The sequence below is a fragment of the Cyprinodon tularosa genome, unplaced genomic scaffold (genome assembly GCF_016077235.1).
Source record: "Cyprinodon tularosa strain WSP-4 unplaced genomic scaffold, ASM1607723v1 ctg18, whole genome shotgun sequence".
In the NCBI taxonomy this organism is placed as follows: Eukaryota; Metazoa; Chordata; class Actinopteri; order Cyprinodontiformes; family Cyprinodontidae; genus Cyprinodon; species Cyprinodon tularosa.
Window position 1 is genome coordinate 226,507 of NW_024038608.1, and position 13,543 is coordinate 240,049.

Below are 13,543 nucleotides of genomic sequence, written 5' to 3' on the forward strand. Positions count from 1 at the left end.
CTATAATGTTAGGATTATATTCTGGTAATGTTACGACTTTATTCTGGTAAAATTGCTACTTTAATCTCACAATGTTGCAACTACACTCTAAATGGTAAATGGTAAATGGCATGTACTTATATAGCGCCTTTTTTCAAGTCAGGACACTTGACCAAAGCGCTTTACACTACATTCATTCACCCATTCATGCACACACTCACACACTGATGGTGGCAAGCTACATTGTAGCCACAGCTGCCCTGGGGCTCACTGACAGAAGTGGAGCTGCGGTACACTGGCGCCACCGGGCCCTCTGACCACCATCAGTAGACAATGCAGGTGAAGTGTCTTGCCCAACGACACAACGACACTGAAAGTCAGAGTCGGGGCTTGAACCGTCAATCCTTTGATTTCAGGGCAAACTACTACATCCAACACCACCCTCGCCACTCTAGTCATTTTACGACTTTAATCTTGGGATGTTACCACTTTACTCTGGTAATAGTACAACTCTAATCTGGTAATGTTACAGGGCGACTATAATCAGGTAATATTACTACTTTATTCTCATAATGTTCTGACTTTATCTTGTATAGTTGCGATAATTCTCTGGGAATATTACAACTGTAATCTGGTAATGTTACAGAATAACTACACTATGCACAGAGGCAATCATCATGGCTACACAGGAGCAGGCATACCTGCAGGGTGTAAGACACTTACATGGAGCGCCATAACCAAGTGGCTGGAATTGTGTACAGGAACATCTGTGCAGAGTATGGGACGCAAACATCAAGGTCAAAGTGGGAAACACCTCCAAAGATGGTTAGAAAAACTACCGGGCCAAGATCCTGTGGGACTTCTAGACAGTAGGCAGCTTTGTTCGGCTTTCAGTAAAATCCAGGACCGCCGTGTCGAGGTGAAACCGACAACCAAAAGACCTGATGAGGTAGTGGAGCCTTTCACCTGCTACTGCTTGCCAGGCGCATTTCTGACGAATTTTCAGGCGAACAAAAACATGCGAAAGCGACGATTCTTTCATAGGCTTTGCATTTGCTGTGAACGCATCAGAAAATGATGTCGTCTTGGAGCTATGTCTTTGCCGGTAGATTTCTAAAAGTCTTTTTGCATATCACTAGGATTCCTTTTGGTCCACCCCAACTTGCCCATGTGGTTAGCTCCAAATTTACCCCTGAGTTGTCCAAAAATACTGATTTATGCAACATTTTAAACTAATCTTTCACACTATCCTAATGACATGAAACGACTTTTGCATTTGGTTGAAAAGTGAAAGGTGGAAAGCCGTAATTTTCGTTGAAAAGATTCTCATTCTGAAAACGATCTGAAAGTTTCTAATGTCTATTATTGGACTGAAATGGGACAAAATCAGACTGACCAAAAACAGCCAGTTTGGTGAATACTTGCTTTTTTAAAACAATTTTAGTACTAAACAAAGACAATGACGACTAGTTTTAACCTAAAAACCAACAGCTGAACAACCTCTGGTGTTTTGGTGGAGAAATGAGAAAAGTTGTTGAGTAGCTTTTTATTGAACTGCCCATCAACCTGCAACACGTCCTGTTGACATTGACAAAACACAGAAGTTCTCATGTGTTTGAATCCAAAACCAACTTGTTTCAGCCCTATCTGTGTTCATTTATTTAAAGGGCTGTTGTTTTCCACTGCTTTAGCTTTATGGGGAATCAATCAAGAGATCCAGGCTGCAGAGATGGAAAAACAACAACAATCTCTTGACTAGTTTTGCCAGTGTCTCTATTTTGTCTTCTTACGAAGATGTTTGGTGCTCTGCAGTCATTCGAAGCCGATTTAGAAACTAATTACCAGCAGTCATTAATGACTAGAAACCGCAGGAAGCGGGAGGATAAAGAAAAAGTGAGAGGTAGTCAAAGACAGCGGGGGATGAGCCAGAGAGAGGATAAGGAGGGAGAGGATTGGGTCCCCCAGAAGGAAGACCAAAGAGACGTGAAGGTCACCAAAAACTGGAGAAACACGATTAGGGATTCTGGGATGTTTTGCAGCTCTGTTGTCGAAGCTTCTGTCCCATCTGCCCATCTGATCCTCTCCCATTTTGTCCCCCTGGCTCCTGCCTTTTACGTTCCCTTTTGTATTTTTCTGTTTTTATCTTTGTCTTTGCTCTGTTTTAAAAGATCCCCGCCCATCTGCTTGATAATTTTGGTCAACTTCTCTTATTTTCCCTCTCTTCTGTCATCTACAGCGTTCCAATGTAGTAGCCGAAAGTATGGAATTTTATTTCCGTATTTTAAAGTGCACCTGGGTTCAGGACCTTTTTTTTGTCTTATTTCCTCATCTTCTTTTCAGATTACTAAACAATCAACTGATACAGTTTTTTTTTCAAGGGCAACACCGATTATTTTGACCACAGTCTAACTGATCCCTGGTAAATGCTGCTGATTTTTGGGGGTGACAATTTTTAAACCTAATTAGTTTTTCTTCCACCGCGTTACAGAAGTCTCAAAACTTTTATGATTCAATCATACAAAACTTCAACAAAGGACAGTTGATGTAAGGAGTGGCAAACCATGGATGCTGAATGTACTGGTGAATGGGAGACGGCATGTGCGTATCCGCTGATTTAAAATTTTGAAATTGAAACTCATCTGTGGCTACAGTTTTAGCATCTTTTTAAGTACTACTTAAAGTCAGGTACAAACCGACACACAAAGATATCCGGGGTATTTGTTGCAACAAGGGAGGCGTTGGTACCACGCCAGGATGGAGGCAGATTCTGCACTCATGTAAATATATTTGTACCATCAGAAATAACAATAGTAGGATGATATTAATGAACAAAACATTGGCAGACAATATTTATGCCATTAAACCAAAATGAAAGAAAATGACTGATATTAATTATAAGGGCATTTTTATAAAAAAAGACAAAGAAATTCAAAAGAACCTGCAGGGGGTCACACCTCTTGGTTGTTGCAACAGGGAATTTTCTTGTCCGTCGATTTATCAAAAGACAAAAGCAAATTTCTCATGTTAAGATTTTATACTTTTTATATTCAACTTTCATATTAAATAGTTTTTTGTTTAGTTCATATCTCATAGATATATGCTACCTGTTTAAAATGTTCTATAGATATTATTTATAAGTTTTTATTATCATTATTTCCTCCCTTCTTCCTCCATGATCTCAATGGCTTAGAACCTCATCTTTCTTTATGGCCACTCTCAAACTGCCCTTAAAACCAAGTTTGCTCATTTTAAATCAGTTTGCATGTCTAAACATTTGCACAGCAGTCTTTTTAGATCACATCCAACAAGCCTATTGATTGTAACCTGGCAAAAGCTAGATGGATACCATCAGTGGCGGCCGGCCCATAGGGGGCGCTGGGGCACCGCCCCCCCTGATAAGAAGAGAGAAACGTAAAATATATTTTTAGAAATTAACTCATAAATGTCAGTTTTACTCTCTAGACTGTGTACCTATAAGCAAAACAAATTATATAAACTACATTTCCCTATCTACTGTCATTAATTTGTGGATTTCCACAGACAGACTCCTACCGTCTCTGTTCTGGGGGCTGTGATCAGACAGACCCACATTTGCAAAGAATCTGTCAATCATGTACTATTGCTAGGTGAATTTAATGGCCAATCAGCGTCTCGGAACTTAATGGTCTTGGGGCGCTGAAAATACTGCACTTTAACAGGCTTCTGAACCCAAGCGCAGGTGCAGACAATTAGAGGGAAGATGGCGAATGTAACGAGCGAGATGCAGCTTCCACCAAATTCGGTGAGATCCTTATTTATCTACCCGTTTGCCAGAAGAACATCCCTGTTGTAGGATATGAACATTTCATGTCATGGTTATTGTGACGAATCCACCTCGTCGCTTAAAACAACCTCTCTAACTTTGCGCGCCACACACACATTCCTGTTATACTGTGCTTGTGAGGACCAATACACTCGCGCTGAGCCCAGTAGCTCCATTAACTTGAAACACACAAGCTGTTCCTGGTTACCTGCTGGCGTATTGAGGGTGCACACTTAATATTTCAGTGGGGTTAGCCGTGTGTGTGTGTGTGTGTGTGTGGGTGTGGGTGTGTACGTGTTTATGCTATGGGGACTTGTCATCTTCAGTCTGGCTGCGTCTTTGCTGGGTTCAAAGCCAGTTTGGTGTAATTGAATAAGTCAATGAATCTGTGTAAAAGAATTAAGTTGTAAAAATTATTTGTTTTTGTACATCAATTGTTTGTGGAGGTAATATATGGACAAAACTGATTCATGAGAAGAAATCAGAAATAAGAGAGCCTGAGGGGAGGGGCTTAAACTATTTAATGAGGGCTGTGGGAAGAAGAGCGGCAATTTTTGTTTTCTGTTTCTTTGTTACATTGCTGGTAACTGGAGGGAGGCTGAGGCCCCGAGGATCTTGTATATGTTTAGTTTCTTTTGCACCCTGTTTTGAGTTTTTGAGCTCAATAAATCACCAACACCGGTAACTCCAACTGAGCCTGGATTCTTGGAGGCCAAAGAACCCCGTCACAGTGACCCAAATCATCACTGTTACTGTTATTATATAGTAAATTAAATCATTACTGTTAAATTGTATGTATTGTCCAATTGTTTATTTGAATTCTTATTCCGGATTAGTTGGAGACATACACTAGGCTATATCAGCCCCACCAAAAATATTTTTCACCAGCCGCCACTGGATACCATGTAGAATTCAAATTCAACTACACGGAGGATTGGACATTCAGTCAAATTCTTTGAGCTGATTGGTTACCTGCATCCCCTGTTGAGTTTCTAGCCAATCACAGCAGGCGTAGCAGCTCATTTTGTTTAACTAGTGGATTTACTGATAAATCACTTTAACCAAATCCGTCAGGAGGAACCCGCAACCATCTTCCCATCTGCAAAGACAAAAACAGCCTCCTTTTGCTCACTTAAAAAATAAAATAGAGGGTATTCCAGCTAAAAGCGGCACAGCCATGTTTGCTTTGCTTCTGTCATAGGCGTCACTTTATTTTATTGGTCCAAAACATTTCTGTATCTAGGTCAAACATATCTGCCATGATGTATTTTTGCTAGTTTGTGAAATCATGAAACAATTCTTCTTGCTTGCAATGTAATAATTATTGCACCTATTAAAAAAAATTTTGCATCTGTACAATTAAGCGCCTCTTATTATGAATATTTTGTAGATGGGATCTTCAGTGTTATTTGTTTGTTTCTTCTTCCTGTTTTTTTTCTTCTGGGTTTTCTGTGCTGTCCTTCCTTTTGTAACACCTTATGTCCTCCTTTCCTTGACTCTGTCCTTCTTTCCTTGTGTCATAGCTCCCATTCCTCTTTGTTTCCTTACTAGCTTGTGTCATACCTTTATCTCCTTCTTCCTTTTGTGTCTAATTTTTATTTCCCTCTTTTCACAGAATCCCTCTCCTTTCCCTCTTAAGTTCCATGTGTTTCATTTTTTTTCTTCACTTTTTGCAGGATAAACTGTTAGAGGAAGTGCAGAAACGTCACAACGGCCCCGCAGAGAACGATATCCCGCCGGCGACTCCAGCCGAGCTGGATCTCGAACACGATGGCATCCAGGACCAGGAGGACAAAGACAAAACCAAGCCCCTTCTGGAGCGCCTCAAGGCCCTGGAGGTAGATTTTCAGTCTTCATCAAAGAAGCCCTTCCCTCTTTCTGGCCAGACGGCGTGCAGGTTGTGTCTGAAAGCATGACAGCTCATCAAATGTTTGGAGAGAGCAGAGGTGTCACCAGGCCTCGCTGGCTGCACTACAGCTATGGATTGTTTATCCCTAGGCTCAGGGATTTTAGCGCCTTGTTTCCTAAAGAAGCCAATGGACACACATCCTTAAGATCTTCTAAGCGATTAAAGGTCTCAGACTTAATCAAATTATGCTTCTGGTTGTGCGGATTTATACTTAAACGGTTTATAACGATGAAATAAGATCATTGAAAGAGGAATGTCTTTTTCCTGTCTGTTTAACATTCAGAAATGTTCCCACAATCACATAAATCCCCTCATTCTGGCTGGATTTTTGTCCCCCAGTCCCTTAATCCCGCCATGCAGACAACCCCCCCCCCCCTTACTCAAGCGTTACGTTTCGAACAGCTTCATCAAATCTTATCTGCCATTTTTTATTCCACTCGCCCGTGCGAGTTGATGGATGCACCGGCGGCTGAAGCAGAGGGGACAAAACACAGGCAATACATCAACAACCCACAGTGTGAATAAGCTCAGCTGACACTAAGTAAGCACTGCTCGGCTCCTATTCCCTGCAGCTCCGCTGAGGTCGCTCATTAGCTTGGTGAACACGCGCCATGGACGAGAAGCGAGTGATGAAACCCAGATCTGAGGGAGAAATGGATGGGGGTCACCTTCTGTGACCCCGGGAACATCTGTTACCTAATAAATCTGAAAAAAAAAAAACATCAACTATAAGGACCAAGCACATCCAGATTAGACATGAGATGGCGATTAGTCCTTCAATATTGATTCAGCATTTTTTCCAGTTTACGTCATGTTTTTGTCCTATGTTGTCAGAGAAATATAAAAAGGCTGAAGCCATGGAGTGAATTTTGTTCCATTATTGATGCCAGCAAAAGAAATAAGAAAAACAAAACAAAATGAAATCCAGAAATAACAATTTGGAAACTTCTTACACAAGAAAAAAGTAAAAAAAACGAAATCATTAAAAAAAATTTTTTTTTGTTTTCTACCAAAAAAATTGACAGCTTTTTCATTTTTACATTATTTTTTTCTTCAATTTTCTCCTTTTCAGATTAAATCTACTGAATTGTTTCCATATTAAACTTGCATTTTACGAATAAATTTTTTTCCACTTCTAGTCCGATACAACAGCTAACTCTTGTTGTTGCTAACGTCCAGCGGACCAATAGAAATGAATCCTTCGCTCCTCCCTCCAGACGAAAGCCCGCCCTAGAAGTGAAAAGAACATGATCGTAAAAACACAATTTGAAATTTGCAAAATCCATTTAAAAAAATTTAAATAAATAATGAAAAGCTAAAATATAAAAAAGATATATAAAAACACATACAAAAATATGAAAAAAAATGCTAAAATATGTATTAGAAAAAAAAATTAAATGAAATAAAAATATCTGCATCCGCAGCATGGCTAATGTTAGCGTACACATTGATTTTACTGATCAGGGTTCCTTAAGATGCCTTCACCCTAGCACTACTGCATTCAGTGTAAATCTGGTGTTAAAATGCCCCCATAACCAGCAGGGGGCAGTAACACCCAGATTAAAAAGAGGAAAGTGAAAAGGAAAATCAATATCAATCAGATTTTTTTCGAGTAATAAAGACAAAATTGTGAAACCCTTACCGTTCATAGCCCAGATGGATCTATCATAAGATAAAAAACAAAATTTTGTTTTTGTAAAACTTTTATAGCTGCCAATCTTTAAATGTATTAATTTAATGGTTTCAAACTACATATTCTTATAGCATACAATATACCCACAATATTTTTTTAAAGAAAACTCCAACTATCTTCTCCATCCTTATATTATTCAACACCTTCTTCTTTCCAAGCTTTCACGGAGGAAATTGTGAGTCTGATAGCGTGATATCGGAAGGCTTTAATTAGTAAAACAGTCAATCATGCGTGCGTGCTATGCTGACTAAACAAACACATTTCAAATATCTTGTTCTTTTAAGATGAATTGCCTTTTCTGAGCAATGACACCATTAATGAATAAGATGGTGGGTCTAATAATAGAACTGCTGAACTCAACAAGGCTTTGTTTAATTACTCATCAGTTTGCATCCAATCCGATTCCCACGCTCGGACGCTTTAATTACTCGGTGTTTCGTCCGCGTTGGCATCTCTGGAATGTTTTGGGTCCCAATTATGTTTTTCCATGTTTTCATCAAGGGCCTAGTGGGTTCTGCTAAAAGGGCAGAGGGCGAGGGAAGCGAAAGGAGGCTGACAGGTCCTAATACGCAGCCTGCCTCACAAATTGGAAACTCTCCGAGATCAATAGAGTGCCGCCTCGGCGCTCGGCAAGCAAAGGAGATATTCTTATTAGATCCAAACTCTTGCAGCCCAAAAGTTCAACATCATAACTTCCGTCCCCTTGACCTTTTTTCTCTGTTGCAGTTGGTGATTTTTTTTCTTTTATTGGCTATCCCTGTTCAAAGTCGACGTCTAACCTTTTTTTTAGGGCAGGCTCCCGTTCCTTGATCCTCTGCTTGATTGCTGCCTTTGTCTTCTTCCGTGTTGTTTAGTCACATCCTGATGTAACTAAGGCGAACGTGTCATTCGCAGGAGGAGAACTCGGCTTTGGCCTTGGAGAACGAGGGCCAGAGGGAGCAGTACGAGCGCTGTCTGGACGAGGTAAGTCAGCCTTTGGTTTTACCTCCCTTGAAAAGTTTGCATGTGCGCTGAATTTCGGTTGCACTGAATGAACTGTATTGTGAAGCTGAAGATTAGGGTTTTAATGAGGTTCTGCAGAGTACAATGATTATCTTCCAGGTTGGCAATTTACTCCAGCCAAAGGCAGAAAATACTGGGGTGAATGCTAACTACAGTTTTGACTCTGAAAAGAGACAATGCCTCACATTTACAAGCTACAACACCATATGTCTAGAAGAAATAGGGACATGTAGATCTAATGAACCCTGTATGGGTAGTTATCACATGTCAAATGGTTGAACAGTTCAAATTCCTTAACCCTCTCAAGTGGCATTAAGTATTCAAAGAAATACTTTAATTTATTGGAAGAACAAGAGAATGCACCTAACGTCAGTCAATTTTACAGGTACAGTGGTTGGAAAGGTTTGCCAACTCAAAATCTACAAACTGGAATCAATAATTTAACTGTTCACCTCAATTCATGTTGAAGGGGCAAAGTGTGGCATATAATGACATTTTATCTGAGTTAACATAACTTTCAATAAAACAACATATGCATATGAGTCTAAATTGTGTAATGTAAGTCCATATAGGTAATTAAATGTGTTAAAGATCCCCCTAAGATTTGTCTTTATTTCTTGAAAATCGTGTCTGATTTGTCATCTATGAGGAAACAAGTTTGAAAGTTAGAAATAAAAGGTACAACTTTGCAAAAATTACAAGTACAGATCAAAGATGTATGAGTCCAAATCTCCTAAGATGAACAGATAGAAGAAAGCACAATTATTAAAAAACCTAATAATGCACATGCCTTTAACCTTAAATCAATGGTTTTGTTAACTTTCTCTTTTTTTCTTGTCTAATGGTGGTTTGCCAACAACCTTCAGGTACATTACCTCTACCAACCAGTGGGTTGTTTAATAGTTTCATCAGGGATTATGGACTCATAATCGTAAAGCTGTCATTCATATAAATTTTTGATTCATACTTGCAAAAATGTAACATAACTATATTTCTATAACTATATTTCATCACAGAAACATCACAAACATCACATCACATCACATAAACTGTATGTGGGAAATGACAAGGAGGAATGAAAACAATTATTCAAAAAGAAAACTGTTTGAGTAGTAAACTGACACATAAGCTATGTGTCATGATGGGTTTTTAAAGCTACAGTGTGTAATAATTACAGGGATATACAGTCAGAAATGTAATATATTATACATAACTATGTTATTTATCATCATCTACGAGCTCAGCCTCTTAACCTTAATATTTGCGTTGCCTTAGAATTCGTTATTTATAATTACATAGGAGCGGGTCTCGCAGCCATGGAGGCAGACATTTTTGCGCTACGGCAGCGCAGAGCCAACAAACTAGCGATTGCGAGATCGCCAAAACGTCACAACGATGTAGAAAAAATAACTGGTATATTTATTATCTTAAGTCTACATGAAATCTATACCCTACACAGACTAATGAAATACTATCTGTAAAATTATCTATGTAAACAAACCTCATCACTTGAGAAGGTAGGTGATGCGGACGTTGTGGAAGACATTTTGTCCCGTAACGCTTGCCGTACTGTTGGGGGGGAGAAGCGGTGGGGGGAGATGTTCATGTTGCTGCGGTCTGCAGTCTGACCGCTAGATGTCGCTAAAAGTTACACACTGCAGCTTTAAAGTAGCCCACATGAAGAACACCACTCAGAGGCAGGGTAAAAGTTAATAAGTAATTGACTGAATGGAATTTAAAGAGACAAAAGTTACTGTAAACTCAGAGAGACAAAACTAAGGGTATTCTCAGCTTGGGAAAATCCAGCGGTCTGGTGAACCGGAACTGGAAACCCTAGGAGGAGATCAGAGTGGTGAGTTAAAGGACAGTGGGAAAAACTGCCTGACGTCTAAATTTAAGGTTTGACTGGGACTCACTGTGGTTGTTAGGGGAGGTTCCAGAGTTCCTGTTTGTGGAGGCTTGCTCTGTAGAAGGCAGACATGGGCAATGTGGAGTCAACAAGGCATCTCCATGTCATGTATTTAATCTATCCAGCCAATTAACCAGGTGAGTCCAATCTGCAGAGGTTAATTCACGGTGAAGATTGGACTCACCTGCTTCAGTGGCTGGGTAGAACAAATACATGACATGGAGATGACTTGTTGACTCCACATTGCCCATGTCTGGTAGAAGGTGTTGTTCATTGGAGGGCGGACAGGCAGACTATGGTGGTCCTGAGGAGCAGTTGAGCAGACTGTCACAATGTTCTAGAATTGAATGGCGTTCAGATAAGGCGATCTGTCTCCAATTCTCAGCGTGATGAAAGAGTCCCTTCCAAGACTTGAAGACAAAACTTGGTTAGTGCTGAGAACTCAGAAGAAAACAGGGACTCAAAGTTAGACTCTGCAAACTCAGAGGGGCTAGAATACCCAATACTGGCAAACACTCTGGTGTTGAAGTGAAGACAGTCTGCTGCTTAAATACTCCTCAGGAAGTGGTGGCCAAATAGGCTGCAGGTGTGTGAGGTAGAGAAGAACACGAAACCCTCCAGACCAGCAGAGAACAATAGCACCATCTGGTGGATGCACGGAGGAACTGAAAAAGAAACAAAACAACCCCCACAAACTGGAATCTTAACACTTTGTATTTTTATTTAAAGATGCTTCCATTTCCTCCCCATTTCTAATGCTGCTCTGTGCATCTGCCCATACCGCCCATATAGAAGACTGCCACTACCCATGATATCAAACATCTGTAATCTAAAATGAATTCATATTTTCAGATGAATGGATGAGAATTCCCTTTTCATGCTGTTACTTCACCGTTCACAGCTCATGGCACATAGTAGCGCTTTAACAGCCATAAGTCGGTATCAGCAGTGCAGCTGAAGCCATAGTTTACATAACAATACCACTTCAGAGCCTTCTGGTTATTTGAGAGTGTTTGATAAATGCTGTTCAGGGATGAAGTAGCCTGGCTGAAAGGCCCCAGGAGAGTATGGGGGGAGGCAAGGGAGTAACGCCTTAGGAAAGTAAGTCTGGCAGGAACAAGTTGAGCAATTTGTCCTGGAACTAGGAACCTCGAGGGGCTGAACATGTTCCTCTAGAGGTGGGAAGAAACTGGGATAAAAGAGAAAGGATTGGAAAGAGGATCAGGACTTCAAATGGTGCCGTTATATCTGCTGTATTAGTGTTAGGTATAGTCTTTGACTCATCCCTACCTTCACAGCAACAACATGGAGAAACCCACCGTCTTCCCTCTAATAAGGAATAATCTCCAGGGCTGCTCTGTAACTAGAGGCAGGGCTCATTTCACCGTATTTATCCTTGTCTCGGCTCATTCAATAATCCAGAGTGGGCGCGTTTAACACAGTCGCCGCAGCTTCACACGCTATTAATGAGCAATCGATGAGTGGTAATCGGAGCCGCGTCTGCATCGGCCTTGTGGTCGGGCGTGAGCCGCTCTGAGACCGACTGCCAGGCACAACAGCACTTTAGCTAGTCGTGCCTTTGCCTGTACATCAACCAGGCGCTGTCGATAGCACCATTAGGAGGCGAGGGGCTGAGGAAGGAGTGCAAAAGAAAAATGCATGAGAGAAAAATGAAGAAAAATGTCTAATATGTTGTGTTTGTCTGTTTTAAGCTGAGGAATCATTTCAAAAGCTCAGACTTAAAGCTGGAATCATGTTTTTTTTTTTCTTTTCTTCAAAGGTTGCCAATCAAGTTGTGCAAGCACTCCTTACACAGAAGGTTTGTTTGATCTTTCTTATTCTTGTTTTTAAATTACTAAACTTCTTTTAGCGTTTTAGGTTAATGGATGGATAATTCTTCAAGAATTGTTCAAAGTTCTCCCTGTTTGGTTTTAACTCTAAATTAGCTTGACGTCAAACAAAATCTCACTTTTTTTTATTTCCCTGTATCAGGATCTGAGGGAGGAATGTCTGAAGCTGCGAACAAGAGTTTTCGACCTTGAGCAGCAAAACCGAGCTCTCAGTGTTTTGTTCCAGCAGAGGATCAAGCCTGCGTCGGACCTGCTTCTCCAGGTGAAATATGCCACTGCTGTCCATTTCTTTTTTTTTTTCTGATGTAGGTGTTTTAATTTAGCTGTCCAGTGAACTTAGAGTTCTACCTTAAAGTCAAATGTTTGTCTTTTTAGATCGAAGTCAGAGTCGGTTCCTTTCGAAAATAGGTTATTTTATGCGTCGCTTTCATCAAAACACTCTGAAATCTGAACTCAGACCTAACACACTTTAGGTGTGATCTAGATGTATTTTCCATGTGTCAGTGGGTTAAATTACAGAGACCGAGCAAGAATCGTAAATGTATGCCTCATATGGCTTCTCCTCTTGTGTGTACAACTTTGAAATTTAACCCAGACAAAAATCTCACATTTTAACCCTTTTACAGTTTATAACGTTCCCAGATGTACCTATAATTGAAAGCCTTCCTTAATTTAGATTAGCAACATTCTCTGGAAGAACCATGGAAGGTGTGCCAATGGCTATTAAACAGTTAAACTGCAGAACACATCTAGACTACATGAGGTCTTCAACAGGGGGTCCGCGACCCCTAGGGGGTCCGCGGAGGTACTGCATGGGGGTCGTGAAAGTTTTGGTTGATTAGACTTTTTTCTTCTTTTCATATTCCCCTTCTACAATTTTTCCCACTAATTGAAATGTCTTTAAATACACGTTAACATAAACTCAACACACTGTAGTAGACAGATAAATGGAGGCAGAAGATGTCTTTTAGTCATCTATGCACACATTCAGCGACACACAGGAGCTCTTTCAAGCTGGACACAATTTCATTCACAACACCTGTCCCATCAACCAGGAATCAGAATCAGAAATACTTTAATAATCCCAGGGAGAAATTACTGTCGTTACATGACTCCATCCAGTGGCGGTTCTAGACCAAATGTTGCATAGGGCCGCCCAATTTGTTTACAGGGGGGCACAGAAAAGCATGAAGCAAAAAAAAAAAAAGGCAAGGTAAGTAAAATGTCTTCAATTACGTTTAATTAAAATTATATGTCTTCTAACTGAAACTGTTTATTTTTGGCTCAAAAATGTTAATTTGGATTATCGTTAAAATTAAAATAAAAGTCCCTTAGCATAGCAAAAAAAAAAAAAAAAGCAACTCAAGAAATTGTAGCTATATAAATATATCAAAAAAGA

The 13,543-nt window shown here is 40.1% G+C and overlaps 1 protein-coding gene across 8 annotated transcripts in view; it reads left to right on the forward strand.

The window, feature by feature from the left end:
* The window catches only part of LOC119781587 (nck-associated protein 5-like), a 232,522-nt gene that overhangs the window by 171,767 nt on the left and 47,212 nt on the right, over positions 1-13,543 (forward strand). For all 8 annotated transcript variants that reach the window (XM_038282126.1, XM_038282119.1, XM_038282120.1 and 5 more), the window contains 4 exons: positions 5,458-5,619; positions 8,278-8,346; positions 12,075-12,113; positions 12,287-12,406. In XM_038282126.1, the coding sequence (XP_038138054.1) occupies positions 5,458-5,619; positions 8,278-8,346; positions 12,075-12,113; positions 12,287-12,406 (390 nt within the window). The remainder of the gene's footprint in view (positions 1-5,457; positions 5,620-8,277; positions 8,347-12,074; positions 12,114-12,286; positions 12,407-13,543) is intronic.